At 40.6% G+C, this 14,099-nt stretch overlaps 1 protein-coding gene across 1 annotated transcript; it reads right to left on the bottom strand.

Annotated features, from left to right (window-relative positions):
- Positions 1–1,379: 1,379 nt before the first annotated feature.
- LOC104948065 (uncharacterized) lies at positions 1,380–13,523 on the bottom strand. The gene is made up of 11 exons (XM_010774228.1): positions 13,357–13,523; positions 11,741–11,812; positions 11,467–11,575; positions 11,285–11,356; positions 10,445–10,588; positions 10,098–10,192; positions 8,500–8,592; positions 8,195–8,326; positions 7,475–7,551; positions 6,535–6,725; positions 1,380–5,492 (listed from the first exon to the last, which is right to left on the bottom strand). Exons 1-11 carry the CDS (start codon positions 13,513–13,515, stop codon positions 4,270–4,272), a joined length of 2,367 nt encoding a protein of 788 aa, XP_010772530.1. The 5' UTR covers positions 13,516–13,523; the 3' UTR covers positions 1,380–4,269.
- Positions 13,524–14,099: the final 576 nt, after the last annotated feature.

Below are 14,099 nucleotides of genomic sequence, written 5' to 3'. Positions count from 1 at the left end.
ATATTTCTAATAGGTGTGTAGCAAGTGTATTGCATGCTCAGATTTTAAGATTTCAATTTCAAACCTTTATTTATCCAGATTGTCCCTTGAGATCATAGATCTCTTTTTCAAGGGAGACCTGCAAGATAATTCTTATTCAGTAGTAGAATGAACTATATTTACAACTTAGTAAAATGAAGATAGTTGAGGGTTTTCTGGGGGAACTTCTGCTACCCAGCAGTATAGAACTTATATATTAGCACCACCAATACCAGATTCAACATTAACATTATGGACACATTACTACAAAAATATATATAATCCAAGATATAGAATTATGCAATAGGCCATTCACTATGAGTTACACTACTATTGGTCGTTTGTGGTTGTCTGCTGAGTCCAGGTGATTGTTGATGGAGTTCTTCACTTTTTTATTTCAGCCCAATTTAATTTAGGTGGTCCAATTCTTTATTTTGATTAAAGCATTCAAATACTTTTTATATTTCTTTACAATTCATAAATATATTTTTTAAATGGTCTGTAACTATATCCATTCATTTCTTTAAATGGAAACAACTATGAATTAGTCTTGATATAACCAATTGTGGACGGTCAGGTACTAAACTTAAAAACAGAAAAAAACTAATATTATATTCTGTATTGTTATAGGATAAAAACTGTATAGATACCATGGTAAAATGCACGAATACCCCAGCAATATATATGTTTTAAAAAATACACTCAGCTGCAACATTATAGTGATGAACACATCAGTAAATCCTTAATTATAATTAAATCATGTAACTGATTATTCTAAGGAGGGCCATAGTGCAGAATGAGTGCTTTCACTTTATGTACATTTGTGTGCAAATACCTTAAATATTAATCATTTAAATAACTTTGAAAACAGGACTTTTAGTTATACTCTTACTTGTTACAGAGTATTTCTACACTGTGGTTTAATTAATTTGACCGAATTAAAAAAAGTTCTTTGTCCACCACTGGATGTCCCCCATGTTTCCTCTCCCTAAAAGCGCCCACAGTAAACCTCTTGGATCGAGGACAGAGGATTTATAGTCGGTAGGGAAGAATGGGACAACCCCGATGAACAAAAGACTCCCGAGTTTCAGCAATCTTCAAGTTTTTATTTGTTTACAAAGTTAAGATTGCAATTTCATATAGTCCTTCCTTTAATGAGTAGAAAACCTTTTTAAAGAATTAGTCGAAAGGCACAAATTTTACAATATATACATTTGGATCTAAATTATAAATATATAGAAAACAAAAGCACAACCCAGAATAAAAGTGCTGAACACAGTTTCTTTTTTTACAGAAAAAATAGGCTTTGTTTAAAAATACATACAATCAGTAGCATGTTTTTTGTTTCATTTTTTGTTAGCAATAAATTATTTCGAGAGTGATAAGATGATGTAATATGCAAACGGTGGAGAAACAAGAACAGATGGTTACAGTATACACAGAGCTATCCATCAAAGATCAGGAAAACAACAAGCTTGCAACGCTCAATCATAACCCACAAGAGAACAGTAACTTGATTATGCCATTCTTAGTGCAAAATGATAATAACGATAAAAAGGCCTAAAAACACTAATAAACTAGAATAAAAACAACGCTTTTTCTTCCTAAAAACGCGGTCCAAATCCCTCAAATGCATAAAGCTTTATTTTTGTGACTAGAAAAACAAAATTGAAGGCAAGTCTTTTGCAGACCGATGTCCGGGAATGTGCCTGATGAGGAATATTAAAAGCTAAGTTGTTGCAATGTTGCAAATGAAAAGAAATGAAGCGTTATCAAGAATCGGAGAAACTGGGAGTCTGAATCTAGAAATGTGTTTAACGCTGAGGCTTGGACAGATCGATTGCACGTATATAACCAAGATACGAATCGACTCTAAAACCCGCCAGCTTTAACATGAATTAAATGTCCAGCACAGATAAAATTGTCCACAGAAGAAAAAAAAAAGTTCCTTAAAAAGAAACAGCCGTTGATCTTTGCCCTAAGAAGGCATAAACATTTATAATCACTGACATGTTCACAAAGACAAACAACAAACCCATCACATTAATTCTAAAACATAAATACAGCAAGAGTCACAGCACAGTTAGGAACAGAATAGCACATGAACTGGTTAGTTTCACCGCTGTTAAAAGGGGATATGATATATTTCTGCCAACGCCCGCCGTTACACCTCTTGGTTTCTTCCTGAGATTGATAAAGGTCTGATATCTTAGAGCCAGTAACTTTTCGGGGGTGTCTGTGGAATACTTTGGTATCTCTCTGCAAATTGGAGGCCTGACAAAAGGTCTACGAGTTGGAGAAACAATTATTTTCGAGTGAAAGCAAAATTGAAATGAGCAGAAATAAATCCAGACACTGTACAGCAGTACGTACAGAACAGTGCAATCTTATTTGGTGGCAGGTTATAATAGAATTTGTTTTATAGTAATCTTGAAAACTAGAAACTTCCCTGACCAAAAACATTTCCATGACTATTCTAATAAGCAGGATAACATATCTAAAATCTAAATATCCCTTAAATATAAATAACAATAACTTTTCATAATAACGAGGACTAAAACATCATCCCGTGAAAACTTACTATACAAAGGTGGTATGCATTTCAGAATCTGTTTAACTAAAAGACTATGAAGCAAAACAGAAATAAAAGATTCATACCATGCAAAGGTAACCACAAAGCTTTGCCTGTTGAGCGTAAACAGTACTTAGGCATTTCTGTTTCACAATAAAATGTAGAATATGGTTTTATTGCTTTTTGATCACTTGAACTTATCCCGGCATTTTGTCATGAACCAACTACAGTGCATCGTTTCCACACAAACATGGCCAGATCTCACAGGTTTTTTTAAACATGTACTACCATACACAGAGAACATCACAAGTCTGCACGTTTCAAATGTTTTTATGGTCTTGCTGGCTGAAATGGAAACAGATTTGAATGAGAAATGGATCTCAGATTTTGCTAAAAACAACATGACTTTCATTTTCAGACATCAAGACAATAAAAACGTGAAATTCTTTGTCACTGTACTTCAAAACTAAATGTTTGTTGGTAAAAATGACACAAAACAACAACAAAGACTTTCCTGAGAAATTCAAAATCAGATCAAACCAGGAGTCACATCACTAAATGTTATTGTCAGATTTTAAAAAAAAAATGGGGGTGATAACATTTTTGGACATTTTTTCGTTATCCATGTTTGCTCAATAATAATCCGTGCCGCACTGACCGCACTGTCGCTCGCATCAACAGGGACAGAAGGACACAGAGAAGAAAGATAAGTCCGCCGCTCTATTATTTTAGGAGCAGCTACATACGAGCACACACAGAGTAATGGAGGCTTCTTCCTGAAACCCACCACCAGCATAGTGTAACACAAACATCGACTGACGGACTCAGGGGGGCTAAAAGATAAATACAAATACACCACGTTTAAATTAAAAAAATGAAAAACCAACGCTCAAGAGTACAAATCTATACATTAGGCTACATGGATTTTTAAAGACTGCATTTATAGATTTTTTCCAAAGGCACTGTTTGCAACAGCAGACTGCTCTTCCTCTCCCCTTTTCCTCACACTAGTGTTCATACAAGCAGGGAGGGAAACAAGAGGGAGCATGTAGGAGAACGAAAAAAGGAAAACTGAGGCATTTCATGGCTTATCAGCTAAAAGATTCCATCTGTTTGCTTTCCCCCCCATCTTCCAGTTCAATGTATCTTTTGTTCCACTCAAACCAAGCCTTGCATACAGCCTTGTTTTAGTCAAGACAAAACGGCCATGAAGCGAAGTAACAGTAAAGCAAAGTCTAAAGATGTGGTTAAAGCCGGTGAAAGGCATTGAGAGCTTCCAGCAACTTCACCAATCATACCTCGTCAAATCAGCAGCGGGAGGTTTATTAAAGATTTCTACACCTCTATGAATGAGCTTTTGTTTGGACAGCTCGTACGATCAATAAAATACAGTTATTACTTTTCACTTCTTTTATACAGCTGCCTTTCACTTTGGTGCAGAAATCTGATATTGATGGAGCCCGCTATGTATGGCCTAAAGCAGGTGAACGCTACAGGTGGGTAAAGGGAAGGGTGAGCCGAGCGCAGGACAGGCAGTGACGTGACTATAGGCCCTGAGGGGGAGGGGGGGAGGGAAGGTCCGAGGAGGCGTTCATAGACAGCAGCAAACAAGACACAATCTGCTTTAAAAGACAACAAAAGAAGAAGCAGAGTCCAGACGAGCTGTACTGTTCGAGCTCTCACTCTGGTGGGCGGTACTTAATGACGGACTTGCGATCTGCTGCCTCTTGCAGCATGATGTTCAGAGCCTCGCGGGCGTCCAGGGTGCCGGGGTGTCCGTTGGGTAATGAAAGCGAGTCTGACTGAGGGAGGAGATAGTTTGATGAGAAGCGAGGCGACGAGTTGGAAAACAGAGAGGAGGACGGGGACGGGCTGGAGAAGAGAGAAGACGGGGAGGGGGTGGGGAGGAGGCTGGAGGCGGGGGGGAGGCCGGCAGAGGCGAGAGGAACCAGGTTGTTGGAGGTGGAGGACGCAGAGGAAGAGCAGGAGGAGGTAGAGGAGGAAGGGCTGGCTTTCTGTGTGGGCATCTGGGGAGACAGGGGCAAGTCAAATAAATCTAACAAGTCTTGGTGGCTGTTGGCCAGCAGGTTCTGGCTCCTCTGCTGTAGATGCTGCTGCTGCTGCTGCTGCTGCTGCTGCTGCTGCTGCTGCTGCTGCTGCTGCTGCAAGAGAAGCGGCTGCTGGATCTGTGCAGCCTGCTGCTGAGCATTCGATGCAGTCTGAGAGATCAGAGACTCCAGGTTAAAGTCGTCTGTGAATGCAGCGTGGCCTGCCAGACTTTCCAGATTTAGCCCGCCGTCCATGGTGTCCGGGGAGGAGGAGCCCATAGTCAGATCCAAGATGTCATCCAGGGGATTCTTGGAGGGCAAGCTGGGCGACAGCGTGGTCTGTTGGAGTGAAGCGTTTTTCCTCTGTGGAAAAGGCGGTGCGAAGGACTGGGAGAAAAACTGGGAGCGGATGCTGGCCATGTTGGAGGCCTGGTTGGTGTTGAGCCAGCTGTTGTGGGTCCTCTGCTGGGATTGGCCGGGGTTTCTCTGTAAGGACAGCAGGGGGGCGTTCTTGGAGGGCTGCTGTAAAGCCGACTTGGCTTGGGCTTGCAGTCTCTGAAGCTGAGAGCTGCTCAAGCTCTGCCTTCGCTGAGCGTTTTCGTTGGGTTTCTGTTTGAGGAGCTGGCTCTGGCTCTGGGCGAGAGTCTGAGCGAGGGACTGGTTGAGCATCGGCTTGTGGATGAACAGATTGGCCAGGTGTTTGTTGTCCTGCTCCATCTTACGATTGCGGTCCTGAGCCTGCCGCTGCTCCACGGCCTGCTGCTCCCGCTCCTTCCGCCTCCTCTTCACCTCGTCGTCCATCTGCAGCAGCTCCTCTCGCACGCGCGCCACACAGTTCTCCGGGATCTTGATGCCTGCGTCAGAATGAGAGGACAGTCAGGTCATAGCTTTCAGGGAGGGAAATGCTAAAGTAGTGTTTTTATAGATTAATGCGAGTTAGATTTAAGACTTTAATAATGCCACTAGGAATTTCCCACTTTACAATAATGAAATGTCTATTGTAACATAAAATAGACCCCTTTTTTGTTGCTCAGCAGCAAAACATAAGCTATCCTGATCCGCAATCAGATGTTTGGGAAATTATTGAAATAATAGATAATTTGAGAATAATAGAATCATTTGAAATGGCACAGTCAGAAAAAATACAAAAAATATTGCATATTTAGGACTTTTGAAAGATTGATTTAAGAAACTATCAAACCAATGACGGCCATATTTTTTTATTCATAAACATTAATATAATTACTTTTGAAGAATCCATGAGAAGCCTGTTAAAGACTCAATTTATTATTTTATTGATAAACACAGCTGTTGACGGCTGTTTTATTTTATGTATCACAGCACATGTATTAAATGCAACAGTAAACAGACTGGTAAGTTTAGCACTGATTATGATATGTGCTCCAGTTTATGATTCTTAAAATAAATATTTACAGTGTTTTTTTCTCCTATAAAAGCAATATAAACTCCTATGTATAATATCTGTGTATAGTGCACAGAGAAAACAGATCCCACACTGATTCTCTGGTGAGCGTCATGCTGTTGGGATTTCATGGATGTTCAATTGCGAAATGTTCTGTGTGTCTGGCCTAATGATTTCATAACAGTCATATTGCGTCAATTTAGTGCAACCAGGAGTCCATAGGAGACAAATATGTGAGTGAGCGACAATTTCATTTCCTCAATGTGTCATAAAGAGGCGTCAGCACTTTGACAGCATCAAAATAACTCACTGTCAGGACATTCAAATCCACATTTAAAACAGTTTCTTCTATTGTGTCAATGTTTACAGAATATCCCTGCTTATATAAAAGGTGGGACCTATTCTAAACACCTCGTGGAAATGTGTGTTAGGAAAGTGAATATGATTTTTTATAAAGGGGGGGTTGTACTGACCGACTTGCTTGTTATGATGTTTGGTTTTTAGACGGACAATCTGCAGGATGCTGGAGCTGGTGATGTCCGACACCACGTCAGACACACGCTTCCACACACGCAGCAGAGCTCCACACAGCATGTGGTACTGACGAAGCCGCATGCCCTGCAGACACTCTTGACCTTCCTCTATCTTCTTACACTTCCCATTCCTAGGGACAGGACAGGAAAGACAAAGAATATTATTTTTTAAGAAGCACTCACTTTTCTACCATACCACTGTTTCAAGAAAACTGTATGGCAGGATTAGAGACGAGGGTTTAACCCTTAGATGCATGAGTGACTGGACCCTACACTCTTCCATAAGTAGGTCGAAAAGGGCCCGGAAATTGTGTTTTCATGCCATTTTTGTTAAGAAAAATCACTTGTATAATATTTAGTATTATATTTTGGTTCACACTAGAAATATTTTATATTTAATTTTTCACTATTTATAATTTTAGACATTTTTTTTACATTTTGAAGAAAAAAAATGAAGTTCCATAGAAAATGCATGCGGGTCATTTTTGACCCACTTATGGAAGCTTGGGGTAGTAATACAAAAACTACAATTTCTTAAAATGTAAATGTAAAATGTGAATGGCATGATATCCAAAACAAGTTTTTTGAGGAATAGCTGGAATATGAAATGATACAAAAATGTAATTACAAAGATACTTCAAGAAAACCACCTCACCGGGTCCAAAAAGACCCACTTATGCATCTAAGGGTTAAAGTTCATTGTTCATCCGGTGACGCGGGCACATGTGCGGGTTATTTCTTCATGACTAGTTCTCAGGTGATCTGCAAATCCTCAGGAATGGCATCGGACCTGTAAGCCACCCTGACTGCATTAATAGTAGCAGCCTGATTGGATGGATTGAGCCAATAATCCCACGGGACAATGAGGATTGCTGCTTACCAGTTGGCATGGCTGCACTTCTTGAAGGAGAAGTTGAACTGGTTCTCCCAGCTGTCCCTCGCTTCCTCTGAAGTCACCTGGGAGAGAACATTTGCAACATTTAAAATCAGCAAAAAAACTCATTTACCCAACTTTAAAAAATATATCTTAGACTAAGTGGAAACTTAAGTTAAAAGAGGCTTCTTTAACTTCAGACTAAAAGTCATATTTTAGTTTTACCTAGTTTTTGATTATTGTCAAGATGAAAATAACTATTGTGTTTTTGGTTTAGGGGTAAAGAACATTAATAATAACTTTTTTTTAATGTATGGAAGAGAAACAGTTATAATTTAAATAAACAACATTGGCATGAACTTCATCCTCTTCATGTATATGTATTTCTAATTGTTACGCCAAGTGCCTTGAATATTTCACAGTTCAGTACTCCTCCATGGCCACCAGGGGGCATCAGACTCCATATTTAAATGACATTTACTCCAAATAGCAAAGGGAACACTTCAAGCTTTTCTTATGTCAATCCTTCCCTATAATCAAATGTTGTTATTGTTATCTTAAAGAAACTCTGAAGAAAACATAACAAGCTCAAATATGACCTTTAACATATTTAGATGAAAGAAAAAAATGTTCTCTCCTCGTTTTGGAGACATTTTACAGTACATAAACCATAGAGACAAAACTATAATCCTGACAGATTAAAAAATCCACAATTTAGTTTATTACCTTTCTGTAGCGCAGCTGCAGGTTGTCCAGGCTCTCGGGGTGCGTCTGCTTGCCGATGTTGGGCTTGTAGACGATGAGGTTCTTGCCTCTTCCCTGCTCAGCTAGCAGCACACATGGGTGGTTCCCTCGCAGCTGTGGAGAGAGCAGTGGTTAAATATTTACTCCGTTTAAGGGACTAATAGCATTTTCAGTGGACAACCATTGAGTCATCACATGCTAATCTGAGAGGTCTGTATTCAAATAGAGATATAATGCCTTTTATAGTAATCCTCAGGTTCAGTTAGCTTATTATAACATGGACTCACCTTCAGCGACAGGTAGAATCCGTCATCGGGCCCGCTGAGCTTCAGGGACCGGTTCAGGGCCTCGTCCCAGGGCATGCCTCGGTCCACGCTGATCTGCAGGGACACAAGGAATCAGAGATGTAAGCATGTGCTGGGAAAAAGAAAGATGGGGGACCAAGCAGCTGCGAAATCACACACTGCTGTCCGGAAGGTGAGACCGACTCTTGAATGGAAACTCCAAAGCATGTCCTCCAGAAAGTATACACAGTCGTGGGATGATGATGAGACAATGGGCCCGTGGGTACAGACATTTAAAACCCAACACCTGTCTTATATTGGAGCAAGACACGGTCTTTATAGTTGTTGAGTGTCTTTTTATTGTTGTGTGGTGTCCCTGTGTGGTCATTGGGCGTGTCTTTGTAGTCATTTTGCTTCTTATATGGTCGTTTGGTTCGCTTTGTGGTCATTCTGTGTTCCTTTGTGGTTGTTTAGTGTCTTTTATGGTTGTTTTGTGTCTCTGTGCGGTAAGTGTTTCTCAGTGTTTTGTGTTCAGACTTTTTGTAGCCATTTGGTGTCTCTTTGTATTTACATTGTGTCTATTCTTAGTTGTTTTATGTTCTGTTGTTGGCGATAACTGACTACAGTTGCAGGTGAAGCCCAGAGGAGCCGTGACACTCTTGGCATCTGTGCCTGCAGGCCTGTTCTGTAACTCATTCATGCTTCACTATTCCTCTATACTCGCATAACAGGTCCTAGCTGTGCAGCGTTCTGCCTGGCTACAACTTTGAAATGTCAAAGGCAAGTCAGCCTGCAGCCGAAAGCAGAAGATTTTTCGTAATTATCCTGTTCTCATCTGCCACTCGTGTCTACATAGGCCCCCTTTAGCCATGGGCTAATCCTGCACGATAACAGCCTTACTTCTGGCAAAGTGACATCCATTGTCATTTAGTCTAGAGGTATCTTCTCGAGTTACCTCTTGGTCTGCAGCTAATGTGGAACACATTCTTTACCAACTTTCTTTGTTTGCAAATCCTTTGTGCACTGTGCAAACTGCAAACATTGTCAGGAAATCCTGAATAAATGTATCCTCATTCATTGGATGTTCCTACACTATCAGTGGATATTGCTTTGTTGGCATTTCACGTGGACTTTCATAGTTTTGGTCTGTTGGGAGCCTTCAAGCCCCGCTGGGTTTATTATAAAAGGAGAGGAGAAGATTTGCATATTTTTGGGGTCATGTTTATTCATAGAATTAACCTTTTTGTTTGGAATGTGTGATGCCTCCAGATCAGCCTGTTAATGTGCCTCTGCTCCTCACACTGTCTGAAGGGATTGATCCAGTCTCTCAAAGCTTCTCTTCAAAATCTAATTTGTCACTATTTACTAAATGTAAGAATTGCTGTTTATTTGACCAGTTTGACATGATTTGACCAGTTTGCTCCACTCCAATACCGCTACAGGATTATTTAAGAGACAAGACACTAGATCATGTTGAAAATAAAGCAGATTTCAAGGAGTATCTCAAGAGACAATTATGATATTTTGAACATAGGATTTTAGTCTCACAACACATGTTTCACAAAAGCTATCTAACAATGTACTCGACCTGAGATGCTTACCTTATAGAGAACAACCTGTCCATCCTGAGGGTTTCCAACTGTCATGAACGTTTCCTGCTTCTCCTCATAGATCTCATCGTTACCTGGAGCAAGGTCTGCCAGAGAGAAAAGAGAGCAAGCAAACCAAGACGATTACTAACATTAAAAGATCAGGAACTGTCTGACAATCACATACCAATGTATGGTATGCACACCGACAATTGAAGAAAGGAACAGACACTATTGCCAGATTTAGCAACCATACCATTTATAAAAATAACGATGTTAGAATCCACACTGATGGAGGTTAATGTTCTGTAAACAGTGGCACCATGCAAGTGCTTAAACTCCACATTTGACCTCCATACCTAGGATTCCCATGTCATATTTGCCCTCCTTCTTATCCTTCTCGATCAGGTAGTCAAAGTTGTCAGTGAAGTACTGGAAGAGATGGTTCTGCTTGTGGACCTCCAGGCCCAGGATGCGGTTTAAGAACTTTGTGATGCTGCAGTCTGGGATAAAAATGCAGAACAATTAATGTGGCTCATTTTTTCATCACAAATAAACAAATAATGCGGCTTTCACACCAGCGCTTTTCCCTTTCTAGGTCCGAGCGGGAGCTTTTCTGGTTCAGCTCCGGTTTCCCTTTTCTGCTCCCGCTCTGTTCACACAGAGCTGCCGCTGCTGCGTCATGACGTCACCGTTTACGTGCCTGCTTCATAAAATCCAAACCGCGCGGAAATCCCTCACATCGACAACGACAATGGCCGATTGTTTTGAAGCGCTGTTCACTTTGGTTATCCTCTTACGAAACCAAATGGAAGGCATCGGACGACTTTACAAGGGACGACTTTACTTGGAACTTTACAAACATCACATGCGAAATGCAAGACTTCTTTGTGGTCTTCAGCATCTACTTCAACGACGAATCCGTAGGGAAAAGAAGGTAAATATAAGCCCCCGCCTCGACGTAAGAGAGACTTAAGCGACGCCACCTCTTAGCTCCGAAGCTCTTGCTCAGACCGACAATTTTTTGGAGCTGGAAGTGAACCGGATTCCGGAGCTAAGAGGCGGCGCCTCTGCGGTGTGAACAGGGAAAACCGGTACTTTTCAGGCTCCAGCTCCGAGCCGGAGCTGAAAACGCGTTGGTGTGAAAGGAGCATAACAGAGCTAAGGAATTGTGTCTGCGTGCATCTTGGACACTCTACCTTTCTCAGTATTGATCCCAAAGCGTGGCTCCCTACAAAAGATGCCTACATCCATCATCCCAATCTTCATCTCTGAAAAAGAAAAAACACTAGTTTTAGTGATCAATCACAGTGAACATGCTTAGGAGTTGGTTCTCTGTTTACAGATGCTGACAGTAAACAACACCTCAACAATAACTCACCTCTGAAGAACATGGCTTCACCCCCAGGGTATCCTTTGGGAGGGGGCACCTTGTTCTCTATATGGCCAAGGATTGCTTTGGTGATTTTATCTAGAGCCTTGGTGCCATACTGCAAGAAATAGGGGCATGTAATCAGTATAGGAACATTATCTGAGAACAATCACTTAGGAATTTAGCAACACAAATTAACAGTGAGAAAAATAAATCCTCTTTAAAGCTTAAAAATAATCATGTTTTCAAACTTTAAAAAGTCAGGTCAGTTACATTTTCTTACCTTGTTCTCGAAATTGTACTTGCTCAGGTCTCTGGATTCTGTGGCTCTTCTGTCTCCGTGGGTTAATGCACCCTGCAAAGTGGATTAGCACAAGTGGTACTATTAATATTAGCAGTATTAGGTTTACAGCCTTCAGAGCTTCGTCACATTAATACAGATGGACAAAGTGACGTCGGATAAATCTGTGTTTGCCGTTCATCAATAGAACACATCCCGACTTCACTGCTTAGCGTTGGTATGAGAGGATGAGCATTACCTACACGAATGGATAATGTGCAGCCGTTATAGGATTACTTTGATTACAATGGCTAAGAGCGTGGACTTGTTGCCCTCTCGATCATAGATCCTGCTCTTTTAATGATAAGAGAAACATTATTTAACATAATTGAGGAGTGAGGATATTGAATTCAATATTCACAAGTTGGCAAAGCACAGAAATAAAGATACAAATAAGATAATAAGAATGTTGGGTTCCCTGGAAATGTTTAACTATGATTAGCAAATATGCCTAATATGTCTGATACAGCTGTTGTTTCCTAGTAATGTGTACCTAAAGCAAAGTTAAAATCCAGTCACAGATCCAGGGATTGAACCTGTAGTAGTCTCACTTTGAAAAAGGTCACATTGTTATTGCAAGTACATTGACTCTGCACCAAACAGCAGCATTGTGATATAGTGGAGAAACATCATTCAAACACAAGTTTATTTTTATGATGGGTATAACTAAAAGCCCAGCCTGCCTTTGTATTATCTTCCATACCCGTAAGATCTTAAGTGAACTGGAAAGGGAGCGGTGAGGGAAAACTTGAAGAAGAAGCAAAGTCAACAGAAGATCAGCAAGCTGCTGGCTCTGCCTACACAGAAAGATGTCTTGAGATACCAAAACAAAGAATATCTGAGCCAAATATGACTTCACTGCTGATCTGAAGTCTGCCCGTTTCTAGGGATCGTCAACAATCCAAGTATAAGCGACTGTGTGTGTGCGTTTGCGTGTGTGTGTTGTATCGGGTTCAGGCATGCAGAGGACATGTGACCTATGCTTGATGCTGATTTACCGAACAAACCTGGCAACCGCATGAACGACTTTCGGGAACCCTTCTTGCTGTTTTCCCAAAAGAAGTGTCATGCTGTGTCACTATGGAGATAAACGACTGCTTGCACTGAAATGCATTGATAATTATGGAAAGTAACCCCCGAGAGTTATAAATTATTCAGACAAACATTTTTGCTTTTTCTGCTTATTCAGTTTTCCGTTATTGAGCCGGAGAAGGGGAAGACCCAGAATCTCTTGAGGTTTGTGGAGAAAAGTTGATAATAAAAGAGACTCCATGGACGAGCCTGGGAATACCCCGTGCCACAGGAAGGGCAAGGAGTGAGGCTGAGAGGGCAACGCGTTGGCAACCTATAACAATCAATAAATACTAACTCTCCATTTACAAAAGAAACACTCTTCTCACAATCCAAAGGACAACAAGATGAAAATGATTGTTTTCCCATGAGACAGGTTTCCCTCAGTTAACAGGAAAATTACATAAAAGTAGTAAAAATCATTCAAAATAAAAGGAGATGCAACACAACAACACCCACACATTCACATTTGTAAAAGCTCTATTTACCAGGCTCTCTAGTCTCTTCGCCACAATGGAGGCAAAACGTCTCTCCCCGGCCAACTCTGAAATGAGGAAGATGTACTCTGGAGCCGTGACCTGATTGGACCGATGTGTGCGACCTGCAGAGACAAGACAAAAACAATGATAAGACATTATTGATAACATTTGAAAAGTTCCAGTCACTCTGAGTGCAACATTTTTCAACAGACAGTATCAAAATCCAGACAGACAAAAACAGTTACAGATTTGATGACAACTTGTTTCTTCTTAAGAAAAGAGGAGTAAGAAAGGGGATCTTTATGATGACATAAGAAGTTTTGCAACATCAGGTGAGATCTGTTCTTAAATCGACAGTTTCACACTATGTTTCAGACCCTGAACAGTGCCTTATTCACTAACAACTAGAAACTGGAAGCTGAGAAGAATTCCTTAGAACCTCTATGAGGAAATGAATATAACTGTAACAATGTGTGTTTGTGTATGTGTATGTGTATGTGTGTGTGTGTGTGTGTGTGTGTGTGTGTGTGTGTGAGAATTAAGATAAGAGAACACTAAGAAAGAAGGCTGCTTACAAACTAATTATTACTAGCAAACAGTTTTATAATTACGTCAAACTNTTAGAACCTCTATGAGGAAATGAATATAACTGTAACAATGTGTGTTTGTGTATGTGTATGTGTATGTGTGTGTGTGTGTGTGTGTGTGTGTGTGTGTGTGTGTGTGTGTGTGTGAGAATTAAGATAAGAGAA

Source organism: Notothenia coriiceps, unplaced genomic scaffold, assembly GCF_000735185.1.
Source record: "Notothenia coriiceps isolate Sejong01 unplaced genomic scaffold, NC01 NC01_scaffold00000339, whole genome shotgun sequence".
Taxonomy (NCBI): domain Eukaryota; kingdom Metazoa; phylum Chordata; class Actinopteri; order Perciformes; family Nototheniidae; genus Notothenia; species Notothenia coriiceps.
The sequence above is the reverse complement of the archived record's forward strand: the minus strand, read 5'-3'. Positions and strand labels throughout refer to the sequence as shown.